The 21,318-nt window shown below is 25.3% G+C and overlaps 1 protein-coding gene across 2 annotated transcripts in view; it reads right to left on the bottom strand.

Moving 5' to 3' along the window:
* LOC134831125 (dual specificity tyrosine-phosphorylation-regulated kinase 2) overlaps window positions 1-21,318 on the bottom strand; it is a 58,047-nt gene that overhangs the window by 18,997 nt on the left and 17,732 nt on the right. For both annotated transcript variants that reach the window (XM_063844782.1, XM_063844781.1), the window contains exons 3-4: window positions 7,857-8,498; window positions 590-845 (exon numbers count right to left, since the gene is read on the bottom strand). In XM_063844782.1, coding sequence (XP_063700852.1) covers window positions 590-845; window positions 7,857-7,874 — 274 coding nt within the window. In that variant the 5' untranslated portion in view covers window positions 7,875-8,498. The remainder of the gene's footprint in view (window positions 1-589; window positions 846-7,856; window positions 8,499-21,318) is intronic.

The following is a 21,318-nucleotide window of genomic DNA, read 5'->3' as shown; positions in this document are numbered from 1 at the left end:
TTAAGAAACTTGTGTGACTTAAACTTAAATATTTTGAGTTGATTCGGACTTAAAAGAATTTTGACTTAAGCTTAAGTTTAAAAAAATGTGTAAATAAGTCAAAAGTTAAATATTTTTAAATTCTCAACGAAATTTCGAATTAAGTTTATATAAAATTCTTTTAAATTAAGTCAATTCATTTTTAAGTTAATTAATTAAGTTCATTTGACTTAAGTCAAACTTAAGCAAAAAAAAATTTGTGACTTAAGAAAACTTAAGAAAATATTTTAAATTTTTAATTAAAACTCGAGAAAAAAAATATTTTTAAAAAATTTCGTAAGTGAAAAAATTATTTTGACTTAAGTCAAACTTAATTGACTTAAACTTAAGCTTAAGTCAACTAATTTTGACTTAATAAATTTTTCAGCATTTTTTATTCAAAAACTTAATTAAATTAAAATATGATATAATCATTGCGTTTTTCTCAAACGAAGACTTTTAACGAACAATTTTTGCCTAATTTTCTTTCCTTTCTTCCATTCATAGCGAAAAATTATCCAAAAATCTCAGTTTGATAATTATCAAAGGAAAACAAAAATTAAAGACATACCTGATGGCGTTAATGGTAACTTTGGTTTGCTGTCTCCGCTGTCGCTGGTTCCCGTTGTCGATGATGACGACGACGACGAATTATTGTTACTCTGTGGACTGAGTGGCGGCAACGTGTTGTTATGTGAATCGATTATGCTGTTGCGAGCGATGCGTGTACTGCTATTGTTACGTGTGCCACTGCATAAGCTGGAAATGTTGAGATGTGACCCGGAGAGTCGCGTTTCGCGACGCAACTTGTCGTTGTCGATTTGAACCTGCAAAAAGAGAGAGAAAAAATGGAGACGCCTGGTAAGTAACTTTTTTTTAATGAATGAAAAAAATGTGAATTGCATATTTCGAGGCGTTTTTGTTTTTTTTTTCTGTGAAAATTATTCCTTTGAGTGAAAATTTTTCATTCATTTTTCAACTATTCATTTAACAACTAATTACGAAGAAAAAAGAATTTTTTTCCTCCTGCCACACATTTTTTTTGTATATCATTGTTAAATGGTTAAATATTTACATTCAACATTAATTAAATTCACATGCATGAAAACGTATGCAGCATGTTGGCAGCACGTTAATTATCCACGGGAATTCTCGTCAAACAATTCCGACAATTTTTTTCGCTACGACGCCATCATTTAACATGCATAAAATCCTCAAATGTTGCCGTAAAAACACCGAGAGTAAACAGAAAGTCACAAAAATAGGTCATGTTGGTTGTAAATATAAAGAAAAAATTACCAGGGATGAAAAATTCTTCGGATTTCTCGGAAAAAAAGAATAAAATCTGTCTAAAAGAATCATCATTCTTCATTTTATTCTCATAGTAAAGTGCGATGAAAACCATTAACCTAAACATTTTTTTTAAACAGCACGTGCCTGACTTTTTTCCCATAACATTCACAACAAATAATAACCATAAAACTGGAATTTATGAATGTTATTCAGATGCACGTGAAAATTGTTTTTCCGCATTTAAAAAAAAAATTCCGAGAATTTTCGCATTTCGAAAATTGAAAGTCGTGATTTTTGTCAAGGACTTGCGAATCAAAGGACTCGTAATGGCATTTCCTGATTCGATTGTAAATCGCTAATTAACGATGATTGTCATAAATTAAGTCGTCAAGTCAGTGTTAATTATCGTTAAATTGAATTAAGTTTGATTGGCGATTAGTTTTTATTAACTATAAAGTCTTTCTTTGGTGAAGTATAATAAAAACAAGCAAAAAATGAAAGGATTTTTGGTGTCAATGTTACTCAAGCTTTAAGCGTATTTTGATTTTTTTCTAGATTTTATCGACGTTATTGACATTCATAACGAAACGTGACTCAAGTCTTTGAAGGGCTTCAAAAATCTATTAAAATATTAAATCTTTTTAGTGATAATTTTTTTTCCTTACATGGGTAAGAAGGGTTTTATGACAAAAAGAATGACATTGAAAAAAAATAAGTCGCAAAAAATAAATTTAATTAAATTTTGCGAGAAATTTCTTCAAGCCTCGAGGAACATTTCTCATCAAAATTCTTTAAAAATGCGTTTTAAAAATTTTATTGCTTGTTTTTTTCTATAATAAAATAACAGACTTAAAGACATAAACTTGTAAAACTTTAACTTTTTCCACCTACGACTTGATCTATGTCTCTTTTTTTATTACAGGTGTCGTTAAAGTTTCTCATGTTTATCTAGATAATCTAATATTATAATAGAAAAAACGATAAATCTTAGCTTTAGCAAAGGGAACTCTATAAAATTTACAAATAAAAGTGAGAGTGGGTTAATTAATTCCTCACAAAACAAGTGATTAAAAGTTGTAATAATTTTTTTTTAGTTAAAATCTCAAGCATTGACAAGTTAAGCTGTCCGTGCATGTTTTGTTAAGTAATAATAAGTCATTTACTGAAGAAAGGTGTCTTGACAATAATTAATTACCATAACCTTGAGATTCCGCTGAGTAATTAATTTAGATTAGTCGCGTTAACAGTGACAGATTTGCAGAGACAGATCACGGGGTGGTCGTGAGTGAATTTTGTTTCTTCGGAGAAAAAAAGTTGTAAGTTGATATTAAGTAACAAATGAATGATAACAACAATACGTGAAGTAATTTTAACTTCTTTTGCATAATATAATGATTCAACGCGAAACTAATAAACACATAAAAAAGTAACACAATATGTTTGAAGAAAAAAAAAATAAATAAATAAAAGTTTCGCATTTGAGGCTCATTTATTTCTTTTAATGCGTTATTATCTACTGAAATGCGCCGCGGCAAGTTGCTTGCTTGAATTGCAAATTGCAATGTTTAATAATATATGAGTACAAAGTGTTGGAAGCAGCATACGAAAGTCATTCATAAATTATAGAGTTTCGTATTACCATTAGGGATGCCAATTTAAATGAAACGGATTCGGATGAACCGGAATACCGAAGTAAGTGTTGAATTGAAGAGAATCAATGCAATATATCAATTGAAAGCAAATTGAGCTAAGAATTAAGGATTCTTATTAATGGAAATTTTCTTATTATTGGAATATTCTAAATTGGTAAGTCTATGTATTCTTATTTCTTTGGATTTTTCATATTTTTTTCTATTTTTTAGATTTGAGTTGAGATTTACTTCTTTAGTTGTGTTAACTTACTAAAGCAAAGCATTTGACCCTCAATATGACTCTCAAAGGATCTCTTGCCAGATTATCTGAAAGTTAACATGTCACATATCGGCGAAGTTCAGCCTTGAGGAGCAATAACCAACTACGACTATCACAAAATCTTCAAATAAATTCAGTTTTTTACAAGGGAGGATCACTTTTCAACGAATTGACTAAAACCTGTGATACTATTGTATTGATTGTGAAAGCGACTCTATTACCATGGCTCTTCGTTTTAGCAAATATTGTACCTTCAGATCTGAGACGAAAACGCATGATTAAAGCTTTATTGAACAGTTGCAATTTTCATGAAAACTCCCTTCTTTATGACATTTTACAAGAAAAAATAGAACAAAGATTAAATTCTCGAAAAATTATTCGAGAATGGATGATGTCATTTGATGAATTCGACAAAAAAAAGAATGGAAATTAGCTTGGACCAACGAAAGTGTTGTAAACAGTTTTCTAATAAATGATCCAACTGAAAAAGTTCCAGAATACGATTTAGACAGAACATCATGGACGCAATTAAACCGAATAAGAACCAATCAAGGGAAATGTAATTACTGTCTCTTCAAATGGAAAGTAACTTCTGACCCGAAATGTGATTGTGGTGCAACCGAGCAAACTTTGAATCTTTCAAGAAGTTAATTTAATCTTAAATAAGGGGTCAAAATTTATCCTTATAAGGAATTAAGTTAACCTCTTAAATTAATTTTAGAGGTTTAACTTTGAACCCCTAAAATCGCTCTTTTTAGTAAGCTGAACTATTGAATGTAACTTACTTCGCAATATTTTTTTTTTATTCTCATCATGCAAAACTTTAATTAAATTCTCTCCCAACCGGTTCATGCACCCACTCATTTCCATCTCTATTCACATTAGAAGATAAATATAGACCGAATCATGTTAACTTATTCAAACATAGACTTGGCGTGTGTACTTCCTAACAGCGCGCTACATAACCTACTGAAACAATAACGCATCGGAAGCACAGCCCACTCAAATATCAAAAGTGCAAGTAAGTATCGTCTTTCAAACAAATCTCTTGATAATTTGATTGACGATGATGCATGACTTGGCGAAAAAAAAAATCTTTTTATCAAGGATCGGCGACATTTCCGTTTGACATTCTCCTTCGCATGCCTAAACTCGTCTACCTAATAATGACTTATAAATAGTGCAACCTACTGCGTCGAGTGCACTAGATTAGTTATTTATTTATCTAGTTTTTGATTATTATGAATTTTAACACATCGAGGGATTGAGAGTTTGCAATAACTTCATTGCGTTATTTTGATGGAGTGTTTGATGTTGCAGTTTGTAATTACATCGAGGTGAATATTCAGAGATGTAACTTTTGATGAAATCAGGATTTTGTTCCAAGCAATTTAAAAATTCGACTCCAAAGCTGTTTTCTGTATTTAAAGAAAATTTAACAAAAAGTGTTATATTCAAGGACTGACATTTAAGTAACTACATCCCTGAATTGATATCAAATGTAGGAAACATAAAACCAGTACATATTTGGTTTAATGTAACGGAACACGAGACGACACAAAAGTCGATGTAATGACAAATTAATCACCTAATTATGAATGCATGTGCAAGTAAGCACGAGCTCAAGTTGACATAGAAAAAAAATTACATCTGTTAAAAAAATCTCCACGATTCTAAGATGAATTGCGGAACAGCTTTGTTGATATTCACGAGTTATTCAACAATTGACAACATTCCCTTATGCGATTGATTAATGTTTATTTTGTTTGTAATAATTATCAATTACAAACAACTTGAGACAAAGGCGACAATCTGCGCGCATCAATAACACACACACGTGAGTCACTCGTCTCTCTTGAGCTCCCGAACTCAAACTCCATAACGGATTTTTGTTGAATGAATAACTCAAGAACAAGACAAAAACTGAAAAAAAAACTAAAGTGCAATATTAATGAGTTGGTCGACTGGAATGCAGTTTTTGTTCTTAATACTTATACGACTTTAACATGCGAGATGTGTGTGTAACTGTTGTTGGTTGCGTTTGAATAAGAGACAAATTGCATTGCGCGGTAGTAGACAAATCAACAAATATTCAGAAAAAAAAACACGACAAAGAATAAAATGTAAGTTGCTCATATAGAGACATTTATTGCTTTAATTTAGTAAAGGCGTGCGTGCAACAGTAAATTATTACCACGCGACAACTTTAAATTGTGTGTAAAAAAATATTTTTATAAATTGGACAAATAAGAAGCAGATTGATAATTGGGTCGTTGATTGGTAATTCAATATACCGAATATACCTTTATTGTCAAAAAAAGGAGAGTTAATGATAATGGTTTAAACTTTCATTTTCGTACTCCTCACGAGTTCATAACGACAGTTCTTTATAATTTGCTTGAATTTTCTATCAATTTAACATTTTTTTCACATTTTAGTACTCCTCACTTCACAATTTTATACTCCTCGTCAATAAATGAGGTTTGAAGGAGCATTGCTATGGTCTGAAGACCTTTTCATTGCTTTAAAAACTTCGTCATGAAACAAAATTCATTAAATTTGAGCTGATTTTTCGGTAAAAATATTAAAATTTTACATTTTCGTACTCCTCATTTAACAATTCCATACTCCTCAATTCTTTTTTAAAGAAAATATGACAACGAAAGACAAAACTTGCATAATTTCGTTTTTTTTTTGACCGAAATGTGGTAAAAAGTATAATAAAAGGTATCGTCCTACCTCCCAAATTAACTTTTATTGTGAAAGAAAATATCTAATTATCCCTCAATAAAAATTAAGTCCATAATACATTTGCATGTTATATCATAAAATTAGACAAAAATTTCGTAATTAAGAACCTAAGCAAAGAAACGATAAAAAAAATCTCGTAGGCGTTTAATTAATTCCATGAGTTTAAATATAACTGAAAGTTCAATAAAGTTCAAACTTTTTTCGTAACAAAAAGTGTGAAAAAAAAGTTCAATTAAGGAGCAAACTTTTTAACAATTATGGACATCAACCTCTTTCCGGTTGTGTTCTTTTGAATTTGCTTGCGGCACAAACTTTTTAAACTTTTTGCTGCAGAAAAAAATTAAACCAATTTTCGTTCAAAAATATTAATTATTCATGACTTTAATTGAGTTTCCGACGATAAAACTTTTCGACAAATGCAACGACGACAACTATCAAAGAATAAATATTTTAACATCTAAATGCAAAAGAATGTATTTTCATTGATTTTTGTTTACTTTTCTGACAATTTGTTGGCAGGCAACGTTTTGTGCTTTACGGAAAATTTACATCCAGTGTCTTGGAATGAAAATATTTATACAATTTTCGTTGTTCACTTTTTACTATCGTTGCTGTCCTAATTGGTTGATTGTTGATGGAGAGTTTTTTGTTTGATGAATTTAATTAATAATAAAATATTTTTTTATTGCATATTAATTTTTAGTTTTGTTGGAAATTATGATTGGTAAAAGCAGATCAAGGTTGAAAATTTATGATTTTTTTTCAGATGCTTAGAAAAAAGATTTGCAAGAGATTCATCATAATAAAAAATCAAATATTTTGAAATACTTTATGTTAAAGTTCATTAAAAAAATTTTTTTTTTTGGTTGAAATTATTCTGCTTTCATATAAATTTTTTTTACAAATTTTCTGTTGTTATTCAAAAAAATTTCTAAAAAATAATTGCTTTCATCTATAAATATTTTAATATTTTCTGCTTTTATCTACAGAAATTGATCTGCTTTCATATAATTTATTTTAAAAATTTTGCTTTCACCTTCAAAGATTTTACAAATTTTCTGCTTTCATTTACAAAAATTTTACATTTTTTCTGCTTTCATCTACAAAATATTAAAAAATAATTGCTTTCATCTACAAAAATTTTACAAATTTTCTGCTTTCATCTACAAAAATTTTACAAATTTTCTGTTTTCATTCAAAAAAATTTCAAAAAATAAATGCTTTCATCTACAAAAATTTTACAAATTTTCTGCTTTCATTTACAAAAATTAAAAAAAATAATTGCTTTCATCTACAAAAATTTTTAATAATATCTGCTTTCTACATAAATCATTTATTATATCAAATTTTTTCTTCACAAATCCTCAACAGATTTTTTTCGTTTATCACACTTGACACCACAATCAACCAAAATCAACTTCAGATCGAAATGAATGCCACTTTAAAATCTTGTCAGGAGATACGCAAAAAAAATTCTGTCACGTACATGACGACATTTTTTTCCTCCTCTATGCACAAAAATAACATCATTAAATTCTTTTCAGGCATGTCCTTGGTCGACTGTTGAGGATGTTCTTTATACTGTCTGTTTTTTCAGTTTTCTGCTCTGTTTACGATCGAAATCGTAAAACAAATTTTGAAGCATCCTCATTTATTAATGGTTGGCAACGCATTGCTTAAACTTCAACAGATACACGTCCAAATTCGGCAAATAAATACTCTTGAGAGCGATTATTTTATGGCGAGTCACTCAAAAAAATTGGAAAACAAACTTTTTCCCGAAAAAAAAGTCGTAAATAAAAGTATTCGTCGAAAGAAAAACAAAAACGCATAAAATGTTTTTTTTTTTTATCGCGGAGAGATTAGCGAATGATAATACTTACTGGTCCTCGATCCAGCATTTTGATGAAATTTTATTTAAAAATTTATGTTATGTGAGAAAAGAAAAGTTTTTTATTTTTAACGTTTGGCTTCTGTTTACTTTTCGATTCCAAAACGCATTTCACTTGATCGCGTTCAATTTGTAGAGATTTTTATTTTTCTTTTTTTACTTGATTGAACAATTAAAATAACAATGCTTCAGTAGTAGCGTCTTTATTAATTGATTCTCGTTCGCGCTTAATTGGCGTATTAAATCAATTTATTTCTCTTCTTCTTTTCTTTTAGTCTTTGTTTTATTTTTATTATTATTTAATATTTTTTTTTCTTTTATTTTTATTATTGACTGAAATCACGATGATATTTTGTAATATTTCTCGTATAATAATAATAATGTTGTCAACGATGTAATCAAAATGACAATTTATTTGATACAAATTTTCATTTAACTTTCTGGAGCGCACTACGTTTTTTTTATGATGAATATTATCACTTGTTTTCTCTTTATTTTGCTCTTTCTTTGTGATCGTTTGAATTTTTAATGTGAATATTATTCAATACGAAAGTAATAAAAGTTGCGTAATAAAAAGTACTTTTCCTTTGTTGTCTGCTAAATTTTTTCTTGTGGTGCTGTCCGATGATAAGAACTGAAAATAAATAAAAAAATGGAAATTTGTTAGATAAAAATATATAAATTTTCTTCCAGAAAAAAAATTATTTAAAAAATCAATTTAATTTTTTTTTACTTTTAAATTTTTATTTTTTTTAAATTTAATTTAATTTTAATTTTTTAAATATTTTTAATTTTTTTAATTTAATTTTTATTTTAATTTAATAATTTAATTTTAATTTTAATTTTTTTAATTTAATTTTAATTTAATTTTTTTTAAATTTTAATTTTAATTTAATTTTAATTTAATTTAATTTTAATTAAATTTTAATTAATTTTTAATTTTTAATTTAATTAAATTAAAAATTTATTAAAATTATTTTAATTAGGTATTTATTTTTTTTAACCACGTGGTTTAATTTTTAAATGCGATAAAAATATTTTTTTCATAAAAAATCACCATCCGTCTCCATCTCCTTTCACAAATAGCATAGAAAGTGATTAACTAGTCTTAGTTGACGTCACACGGAATTACATTAAGGATTACGGTTAACAAAAATATTGCCGCTGTTGCGATTAAATCGAGCAACCAAACACACACACAGCAACTCGTGAACATACCTCCATAAGCCAACAACAAAAGCCTTCAAGTCGAAAAAAGACACAATAAACATATTTTACTCCGTTGCTCCGCATGAAAAGAACACCGCCGGTATTACAAAATAAAATATAGAATTAGGCAAGTTTGTTTGTTTGGAAATTTTTTAATGGTTATCGTGAAATCGAGTTCGCTCATGAATAAGCAAAGTTTGTGTGACAGACACGTGGTTGGAAAAATGAAACTGATTAGTCACCCTATCTGTCTATTCCGCTTTGAAACATATTTATTTATGAATCCTTTGAAATGGAATTTTATGAGAGATAATAACGCAAGCAGTTTTTTATTTTATTTTTTGGGAAATTAATGAACAGAGAAAAATATGTTGGTTTTATTTTTTTCGGCAGACTTACATTTATGTGAGGTACTTAATGAATGGCATGCAAATTATTGTTTATCAAAAGTTTATTTTTAGCTTTTAATAATTTTTAAATAGTTGTTTTATAAAAGTTTGTGGATTTGCGTCATTTGTTGTAATAGAGTGCTGCGATTTTGTGACTAAAAATATTTTCTTGTTAATTTTATGTAATAAGTTTTTTTTGTTTGCCCCAGATTTAATATATAAAATTATTTAAAAATAACTAATTTTTATAATTCAAATAATTTTTTTCCATTTATTTAATTAAAGTTTAATTTTCTTATTTTCCAAAAATTTAATTAATTAATAATTTATTTAATAATTATTTAATTTAATTTAATTTATTTAATTTAAAATAATTAAATTCAAAATTAATTCAATAAAATTTTAATTTATTTAAAAATAATTTATTTAATTTAATTTATTTATTATTTTAAAATAATTTATTTATTTTTTTTAAAAATTTTAAATTAAAATTAATTTTTAAAATTTAATTATTAATTACAAAATTAAAATTAATTTTAATTAAAAAAAAAAATTAATAATTTTTTAAAAACTTTTTACTTTCTACTTGAATAATTTTTTTAAAAATAATTTAATTTTTATGTGTATAAAAAATTTTGATTTTTTTATTTTTATTAAATAAAAATGATAAATGCCTTATATTTCTCTCATGGCTGAAATCTGAAGTCAATGTGAAAGTTTCGAAGAAAAAAAAACAAAAGTTTTCTCAAAAAACTCAAACACAAGAAACTAATCCATCTTAAAAGCTTTCTTTTGTAACAATTTGACCTCCAGAGAGTTTCGTTTTTCCGTTGAAATTGCTCAAAAAATTATCAAGAACTTGCATATTGGAACATGACAGAGATAAAAATCTGGCGAGAGCAGAATGACAAGTAGAAAAAAAAAACAAAATACGCACATAAAATAATTGCGATTCGATTCTTTCGTGGAAAAGCCACAAAAACGACATTATTTTGAAATAAATATAATAAAATATTGCAAACAAATTTTCCACTCCGTCATGCTCTTCGCTCAACTAAAGACGTAAAACATGAAAAGAGGCTTAATTTCCTTTTCAAGCTTTCAACAAGGAAAATTGACGAGCTAATAGTGGGTGGTCGATGTTTCTCTCTCTTGACATTGAATCGAACTTAATAATAATAATTGTGATTTTCCATATTTATTTTTATTTTTTTAATCCTTTTTGTGAATTTCTAGAGAAATTCTGACATTGAAAAAATAAAATGCCATTTAATTGTGAATAACGAGGCTGTCAGCTGAACAAGGAAAACATGGCTCGAAATGTCGCTTTGAAGGATCGAGAAATTTTTTCAATGCATAGACTTTATTTGCTCGCGTGAAATATGTCCCTCGCGATGTCAGTCACTGTAGTGAAAAAATTCTTTGTTGTCGCGAAACGTGTTCGTTATAATCACATGTGTAAATAATTCGTGCATATTGTGAAATTTTTGTGTTTCGAAATTTTTTTAATCATAAAAAATATAAAATTAAATTATCTAAAAATTATTAAAATAATTAATTTAAACTCAATTAAATTAATTTTTATTAATTAATTTTAAAAAAGTTTAATTTAAATTTTTTTTTTAATATTAAAAAAAAAAATCAAAAATTATTTCAAAAAAAAATTTAAGAAAATTTCGTATGCTCTAAATATAAAATAAATAATAAATAAATAAATAAATTAAAAAAAATAAAAAATTTGATTCAAATTTGTAATTTATTTTTTCAAATAAAGATCTATTGAATTATTATTTATTAAAATGATTAATTTAAAAAAAAATTAATCCAATTTGTTTAAAAGAATTTTTAATGTTAATTAAATTTTTAATCGCTTGAATAAAATTTTATTTTTGATAATATTTTTATTATTTTAAATTAAAATTATTTTTTATTATTTTTATTATTTTAAAATATAAAATTAAAATAATGTAAAATTTTAATTAACTTTAATGTATTAATTTTTTTTTGAATTCAAACTTAATTTTATTAATTGAGTAAATATTTTAAATTTTTAAAAATTAATTTAAAAAAAATTATTTTTGATAAATTTATATTTGAAGATAAAAATTAAAATAAAATAAAATGCTTTAATTTTGTTTGCGAAACACAAAATTCTTACAGACCGAGTATGAGAAAATTCTTTCATCATCAAGGTAGTTTCCAAAGTATTTTTATTAAAAAAAAAACACAACGCCTACTGTGCCTCGTTACTCGTTTTCCCTGCTTGCCAGATTTTCAATAAAAATTCTTCCGTATTGTTGAACAATTTTTCATTCATATTTTTTTTTTGCACTGAGATAATGTTCACGAAGCCGTTGAACGATGTGCATTATATTAGAAATTTAATGGAATTTCATCGCTTGACAAAGAAAAAAAGCGAAAAAAGTGCTTAATGGGCAACTTTATCAGGTGTTCAAGTCACTGTTCTTCATCATCATGAATAAATCACGAATAGTTTGACCGTGACGCGCGTTAAAAATAGAATTTTCACACACATTTCTTTTCTCGTTTGTTTGGTCGATTGTTCACTTTTTCACTCTTTCTCTGTCGTCCACGCAATTAGCAAAGTGTTCAATACGTTTCGCCAATTTGTACCGAGATTTAAAAATAAATCTCGGGTATTTGTACCTTTTTTCTCTGTGCGATATGCAAATTCAATCGACACTTTTTTTTATTTGCGTTGAATTGTTGGCGCTGTGTCTTCGACAATTCCGCGACTTAAAACTGCACGACGACGTGTCGATATAAAATTGCATAATTTTTGGCATGCGTTTCGCAGCGGAATGAATGAACTTTCGCTAATTTTTTATTTCATCAGAAAAAATTTGTGTCAAAAATTCGTCGAAAAAAAAAATCTGATCGAACTCGAAAACAAATAATTCGATAAATAAGAGGTTTTTGTGTCATTTTTAGCTGAAAGCGATGAAAAATTAAAAAAAAAACACAATGTATCAGGTCTTCGTGTGTTTTTTGGCACCGGAGAATATTGACACATTTTTTTTTATTTTTTTTTTCAAGATGCGACGTGCCAACGATCGCAGCTAGTCAAAGTGTCGCATAATAGTCTTACATAAAAAAAAATAAAAACAACGCGAAAAGTGCATGTACCAGAACAAAAGAAATGCCAACGAAGATCGTAAGTGAATAAATAACTAAAATTCTTGATATTTTTGTTGTTATTTAATTTGAAGTCGTTTCTCGTGTATTTCAGTAAGAACGAAGTTAATGACAATTAATAGTCAATAAATGATGAAATATGACCTTTAACACATCAATCATCGTAATAATAGCTGGCGCATGTTCATTTTTAGCGCGTCAAGGAATTTTTCTGTGTGCGCTACGAGCAAACAAGCGAAAGAATCAGGAAGAAATTTTTTTCTATATTATATTTAGGACTGCATGTGACGAGAAATGCTTTCTTCTTTCTTTTCGCAGGTTGTCAACGGAATTCTTGTTTGGCAACAGACAGACAATAATTTTTTTTTTCCTACTTCCTAACGAACTATGATTGATTTTCCGGACAGATTCTTGAGAAAAAATAGAGAACGAGGTCTGGGTGATGAAAAGTAACTGACCTTCATTGAAAGAAGAGGAAAAAAGAGAGTAACCTTACTGTCATGTTATGATTGATTTTTTTTTTTGGGTTTTGACATGATGTCTTTCAAGTTCGGTTTAAAAAAAATAAAAGATGATAAGATCAAAGTTCGATAGTTTTTAAGTTGGTCAAGGAAGAATCGGAAGTCTCAATGAAAATTTTCATTGCGGAAATTGATTTTCAGGAAATTTTTTATTTAAAAATTGTAACAAATTCATATTTTAATTTTTTTTTAGTTTTAAAAAAATATTATAGAGCAATTATTTTTTTTTAAATTTTTATATTAACAATTAAGTAAAAATTTATTTTTCTTAAATAGAAAAAAATTTTTTTTTTAAAATTTTATTTTATAATTTTTTCTTAAAAAAAAATATATATATTTTATAAATTAGAAAAATATTCATTTATAATTAGTTCATAAAATTAGAATTTATTTTTATTAAAAAAAAATTAATTAATTTTAAATTATTTTTAATTTATTAATTTTAATAAAATTTAATTTTAATGAATGTTAATTAATTTTTATTTAAATTATAAAAAATATTCTGAAAAATCTTCAGAAGTAGAATTAAATTTAATAAATAAAAAAATAATTATATTATAAATTAATTATTCGTGAAAATTAAGCTTATTAAAAGTTCTAAATTGTAAAAAAATACAATTAAAATTTGTTAAAATTTTTATAAAACTTTATTTAAATTTAAATATAATTTAATTAAATTAAGTAATAAGTTTTTGAAATTAAGTTAAATTAAATTAATAAAATTTTTATAATTAATTATTAATTTAAATTAAACTTTTTACTAATTCAAATTAATTTAAAAATAATTAAAAAATTATTAAAATTATCATCTTTTTAAAATTGTCAAAAAACCTTCAGAAATTAAATAAAATATATTTTTTAAAAAAACTTGGAAAATATTCTAAAATTGAAAAAAAAATTTAACCTTTAAAATATATTGTCAAAGTTTAAATATTTGCCATTTTTATTTAAAATGCTTAAAAATAACAATCTTATAAATTAAAAAAAATATCAAACCACATCTGGCAATTTTCAGACAAAACCAATTTCCCTACATTTTTTTTGACAATATCCACAAACGTCGCGATGTCGATGCAGTCATCGGTAATTGAAACAAAAATAAAATACAATAAAAACTAGGTTAAACATCACTGTTATATTTTTATAACACACACAGAAAGCCGCATATATTACAATTTTTTTTTTCATATACATTTTACAGAACGATGGCAAAAGCATTAAACATACAAGTTTTCAATCATGCTGCACTCACTTGCATCGCACAGTGAAATGCACAAACAAAAATAGAAGACATCATGTCGTATAAACGCAATTATCTTGTCTTGTGTCTGTTTGGTTTATTTAGGTTCATCTTCTCACAATTTCGATATTTTTTTTGTGTGTCTTTCCCAATTTAGATTCTTTGTCTTTCGTGTTTGAATTGATTCGCTTTTGTTTCATTAAAATTTAAATGCACTTCAAAAAATTGAATTTAAATTCCAGAAATCAGCTTAAAAACTGACATGAATTTATTTTTTTTTTGTTTGTCTGACGTTGCACTTTTGATGCCTTTTGTTTTAAATATTCATAAAATAAATAAATAAAAAAAATTTCTTACGGAGTGTATTTTAGTTTTGAATATAAACAAAGGAAAGAGAGTTACTTGTAAATATTTAATTGTTGAAATTTTTAGTAGAGTAAACAAAAATTGATTTTGATCCAAATACTGCTGCAGTAAGACTAAACATTGAGAACTTACAAAAATTTGTTTGTACTCTTTTTTTTAAATTCTCATTCACTTCTTCTTCTGTGCCTTTTTTTATTTTTTTTTTAAATCTCTCTCTTTATTTTTCTCCTTTTATTTTATTACACTTTTGTGATTTTCTCGATCGATGTTATACCACCTGTTAAATATTACAACGACGACGAAAAAAATAACAGGTTCTTCTTATACGATTCCAGCTGTACTGAATTGGATTCTCTCTCATTCTTCTTTTTTTTTCAAGTGACTTTGTAAAAAAAAGTAAAGTTCTTGTAAGAAAAGAAGACTCGTTTTAAATACCCTTCTCGAGAGATTTACGGTCACGTTTATGTATATTGTGCCTATGGAAAGGTGTATCGTAACATAATGAGAGAGATATCGACGTAGTTGAGCACAATTTCCAGCTGATGGAATAAATTATCTGTTCGTCTTTCCTTTTATGATGTTCCTTGTTGCTGTTGTTGTGTATTTATTTGCCTGCAAGTTCATTCCTGTTTTGGAGAACATTAACCGTTGTCAGGGGTGTAGTTATTTGGATTTTATTTTTTTTTTTACTTAATATATTTTTTTTATTAATTAATTAATTTTTTTTTATTTAAAAATTTCTGATTTAAATTTTTCCTTTAGGAAAATTTAATTTGACAATTTTTTTTTGAGAAAAAAAAATAATTTAAAATCTTTTTAATTTTTTTTAAATGTTAATTTAATTTAATTTAATTTAATTAATTAATTAATTTTAATTTATTTATTTTATTTTTTTTTTTATTTTTTAATTAAAATTAAATTTAAATTAAAAATTTAAAAAAATAAAATAAAATTTTAATTAATTAAAAATCTTTTTTAATTCTAAGACTCTCAGGGTATTTAAAAAAAATTCAAATTATTTAGAATTTGCATTGGGTCATAAATAAAATTGTGTATTGGTCCAAAAATAAAAATGTGCAATGGGTAAAATTTTTCAAATATAAATTAAAAGTATAAGAAATAAATTAAAAATATTAATCTTGATGAAATTTAAAAAAAATCAATTTGTGAAAATTTTAAAATGCGCATTGGGATAAACACTTTAAATATATTCAGGGGCAAAATCAAAATGTTTCCAATATGGAAATTTTTGACCTTTTGTATAATTTGTATTTTTGACCCAATTCATATTTCAAAATTTTGCCCATTACACATATTTTTCACTTCATCCCAATGCACATTATAAATTTTGCCCCAATGCATATTTTTTTTTGTAAATTTTCGTTAACTTAAATCACCAAAAAATTTATTTTTTTTTTAAATTCAGAACTTTAAATTTTTTTATGTTTCATTATAAATTTTTCAAAAAATTATAAAAAAAATTAATTAAATTTTATATTTTTTTTCCTCAAAAATTAAATTAAATCACACCCCTGCCCCAACATTCAACATTTCCTTCTCCATATCTTACTGGTTGTCGTTTTATGTTTGACTCGAACGTGACCAAACAAGTGCACGCGTGAAATTCTCTTGAAAAAAGGCAAGATACGAGTTCCAACTTGTAACGTCTTGCAAGATATACAGTTAAAGCAACACAAAACGAGAGACGAGGGCAGTGACCACGAAAGAAGATCGCACATCAAATGAGCTTAATTCGATCAAATCAAAGCCCAAATCTCATCAAATTACGGCAAATTCCCCGAATTAAGTCTGTCTGCGTTAAAATTCGTTTGTGGTAAAAGTTTTTCGGTGTCATGTCTACCAAGTTTATTGCGAGAAGAGAAGAGAAAATTTCGTTCATTGATATTCATTTCAAGGTTGGATTCGACATCGTTCGTTATTAGATTCGCCTTCCGCTCATCGTTACGCGTCTATCCAAATGGATTTAAGACAAATATTTGTTTTATCATGTTTTCCAATTTGCTTGCGATTTAATGAAACGTGCTTTGATAAAAGTTAATTTTTTTTTCGTTAATATTTTACCGAAAATTTCTTAGCCGGTAATTTTTTTTTTAATTTTGTACGGAACCAGACTGAACGCTTGAATGAATTTATTGAATGTTGTTCAAAGTTCGCAGATTTCATTAATCAACAATTTTGACCAATTTGTAAATTCATTCAAGCAATTGTATATTGATTAGTTTTTTTTTGTAAAACATCCACATAAATAAATAATTTTACTGAGAACGGTTAAATCATTAAATCTTTTTAATGTTGAAATTCTTGATGGACAACATTAAAAAAAAAACTCAAATTTATTCTTCTCACGAAAAAATCATTTTTCATAGCTTTGTTGTTAGTTATGTCTTGTTTCTTGATCTATTCATTGATTGTCGTTCCTTTATTTACTGTAACTAACTACATGACAAAACACACTCTTCATGTATACAACAAAAGTTCAGTAACTTTTTCTTTCCTGCTACTTATTTATTCTTCTCCGTTGTTACATTATATCTTTGTTGTTGCGCCAAGTTCTAGACAACTCGTGAATGAAGGAACTGGTTTTTTGTAAGTCAATAAATTTTTGTCATAGATACGACGACGTCAAATGGAAAATTTTCATTCCCTGCCATTTTTTTGAATAAAATATTTCTTTGAAGGAGGAATTTAGGGATAATTTCAGGCACTTTTTCGGTTTTAAAATGAAATTTTAATCAATTTCAAAAGAAAAAAAATTTTCAAGTTAGAATTTTAATTACTAAATTAAGAATTAAAAAAAAAAATATTCTAAAAATTATTTTTATTTAGTTTTAATTAATATTATAAATTAAAAATTGGAAAAAAAAAAATTTAATTTAATTAGAAAAATTTCATAATTATTTTATTAAAAAAATAAAAATTAAAAAATAAATAAATTAAATAAAATAAATTAATTATTAAATAAAAAAAAAATAATAAAAATAATTTAATAAATTTTTTTAAGATTTAAAAAAAAATTCAAACAATTTAAATTTGTTTTAATGAATGAAAATAAAAAATATATTGTAAAAAATTTTTTTAAATTAATTCAATTAAAGAAAAAAAAAAAAAATAATTAAAATAATAATTTTTATTAATTAATTTTAAAATAAAAAAAAAATAATTTACAAATTTTTACAATTTTTAAAAAAATTCTAACAATTGGGACCTTCCCATATAAGCCTATATACCAAAAATTTAAAATTTTTGAAAAAAAAAAATTTTTTTTTTGTTCGAATTTTTTTATTTTTTTTTTTGCCCTATTTTTGGCTTTTTGAATGGAACAAAATTATCAGGTTTCATTTGGATCAGCCTAAAACACTTTTTTTTGTCTCTGTTCCAATATTTATTTTTCCTTTCTCGTATTCGGTTTTCTTCTCTCTCTCGATTTTTGCTCTCTACTTCGACGCCTGCGAACATCATCAGATTATATATTTTTAAATGTTTCGCAAATAATTTTTATACCAAAGGCGCCAATTTGACTGAACACTGCAGGAAGTGCGTCTTGTTACTTTTTGAGTAAAAAAAAATCTACTTGCTACAGGCGAAAAAATTTTACTGCGTTGCATGTCATAAAGCAAAATGGATTGAAATTGTCGCAAATTTGTCGCCAATTTTTTCCTTGTCTTCAGATTTTTTTTTCTTTTTTTTTTTGCGGTGAACAAATATTTGGTTTTTAAAATGGCTCATTCATCATTCGACAGAATTTACTTTTGTAAAATTGACTGAATTATGTAAAATGGAATTAAGTCCTAATCAATCAAATTACAGATTTTCTTATCGTTTCCAACCAATCGTTTTTGTCTTTTCAATTTGAATCGTTCGAGACATATATTTTGTAAGTATTAACAATTCATTCTTATGAAAATATGTACTTTGGAGAGGAAACGAAAAATGGAGACGGAGAGATAATCTGATGACAACAGATTGTCGTTTGAGTAAATTGTTGAGTAGCCCAGTGGCAAGGAGATTAAGGATTTTAAGCTAAAGTTGAATGGAAACAACAAGTAGGTGAATTGGCTCATGAATTTGTGATGTAAGCCGTTGTTAAGTATTTGTTGTTTACAAGGATTTTTTATTTTTTTTAAATGGTCAAGTGTAAATAGAAGATTTTTTTGCAGAAATTTTTCAAAGTTTTAAAATTTTTCACAGAATATAAAAATTTATTAAATTTTTTATTAACTTAAATAATTTTAATTTTTTTTCTTTAATTTTAAGGAAACACTTAGCTTAAGTTGAATTGAAAAATTAATATTATTCACTTTTTTTATAAAATTAAACTGTGGTTCTTTACTTTAAAATTATTTTTCAACTCAAAATTTAAAGAAATTTTTAAAATAATTTTAAATGAAAAAAAATTTTAGTTTTTATAATTTTTTTTAATTTTAAAAACGAACTAAAAATTGAAAGAAATTGGAGCTGAAAAATTTTAAAAAATTTAAAAATTTTTAATTTATTAAAATTAATTAATTTATTAATTTTTTTTTATTTTTTTAATTTTATTTTTTAATTAAAATTAATTTTTATTTTGATGACTTATTTTTCAAAATTTTTTTAAATGATAATTATTAAAAAAAAAAAATTTAAATATTTTTTTCTTAATTTTTTTTTCATCAAAATTAATATTTTTCAACAATTCAAAATATAATTGATAAAAAAAGTTTCAAAAATAAGAAATTTGTTGAAAAAAGTTGACTTCGTTGAAAAATTTAAAAATTTTACTCAAAATTAAAATTACTCATGAAGTCCAAAGACACTTTGTCACCATGGGGCACAACTAAACTGCTTTACATAAAAAAACCGAATCAAATAATAAATCATTGAACCTTCAAATTACATTCATTGATTTATCTCTCACTCCATGCATCTCTTTAATTCTCTCCACTTTTCTAACTCAACAATCTCCAATTCAATTGAAATAAAAACTTTTTATTGATCCAGTGATTAAGATAACGAAATTTGTTCCAACTTTTCTACATGATTCGATCATTATCTCGCTCCTCATACGACTTTAGGTATCTCGCATGCATTAGAATCGAATCACGTGTAAATCAAAAAGACACACAGACGCTGTTGCTTAATGTATTTAATGCTCAATAAATGGGACCCATGTCAGATGTTATTCCAAATTTATTTGCTTTTTGATTGATATACGATACGCAGTTCTCACACCAAAACTTTTATACTCAGAGATAAGGTCATGAACTGTGATGATGATGATGAAATGTAAATATTCGTTCATGGTGATACGATATGATAATGGAACAGAGACTAAGACGACGCGTTATGAATTAGTTTTGACATCGTTTTGTGTTCGCTGTTTTTTTTTCGTGGGATAAGTATTTAACAGAAACGAAAGGTCGTTGACAAGACGACAATTCGAAGAGGTCGTTGCTTGACCTATTCTGCAGAGACAATAACTACTGGCTTAATTGAATTTTGTTTATTTGTCGTAATCCAATATTGATCTAATAAAAGTTCTTTTTTTTCGAGAGAAAAAGTGCTTCAGACTTTTTTGTATGGATTCCTTTGAAAGGTTTTATTTTGCTGAATAAAAGGAATGTTTTTTGGTCGGAGATGGAAAAAGTGATTTTTTTAAAGGGATCCAAATTTATTTACTGAAATTAGATTTTCAAATTAAAATTTTTTATGAAAAAAAAGTTTTAAAAATTATTTAAAAATTTTATTATTTCACAATATTTTATTTTAAAAATATCTAAAAAATTATATTAAAATTGTAATATTTTTTTTTTATTTTTTAAAAATTTTTAACATTTTTTATATTTTTTTATTTTTTATTTTAAAATAATAAAATTTTATAATTTTTTAAAAATATTTTTATTAAAAAATTATATTATAATAATTTGAAAAAAAAAAAATTTAAATAAAAAAAATTATTAATTAAAATTATTAATTTTTTTAAATAATTAATTCTATTTTTTTTAAATTTTAAAAAATTAATTTAAAATTTATATTTATTTTAAAAAAAAATTAAATTAATTTTTAAATATTTTTTTTAATTTACAAAAATCATTTTAATTTATTATTATTAAAATTTATTTAAATATTTATTTTAATTAATTATTTTAAAAAAATAAAATAAAAAATTTTTAATTAAATAAATAATTATTTTATTAAATAAATACGAATTAATTAAATATTTTTTTATTCTTTAAAAAAATATTGTTTTTTAATTATTTAAATTTTTTCATATTTAGGTCCCTTACTTTTTCCATTACTTCTTCCGACTCATAAAGGTTGTAATTTGATCCAAAAAAAAACGACTTGTTGTTTACATGTTCGAAAGTACTACGCAATTTTTCTGCATTGTTCATAAAATTTCTAGAAAGCATCGCAGAACGTGTTATTAAGTTTTCATTCAAAGAAAATCGCCTCGAGGCTATTTATCTCTGCATGTTTTGTTTGTTTTATTGTCAACATTGGCAATTCCATTTAAATATTTCCCCAGGCAGAGCTTTACAGAAAATTATTCATTATGATTCTCATGAAAATTGT

Source organism: Culicoides brevitarsis, chromosome 2, assembly GCF_036172545.1.
Source record: "Culicoides brevitarsis isolate CSIRO-B50_1 chromosome 2, AGI_CSIRO_Cbre_v1, whole genome shotgun sequence".
Taxonomy (NCBI): Eukaryota; Metazoa; Arthropoda; class Insecta; order Diptera; family Ceratopogonidae; genus Culicoides; species Culicoides brevitarsis.
Note: the sequence above shows the minus strand (reverse complement) of the source record. Positions and strands in the feature narration are given on the sequence as shown.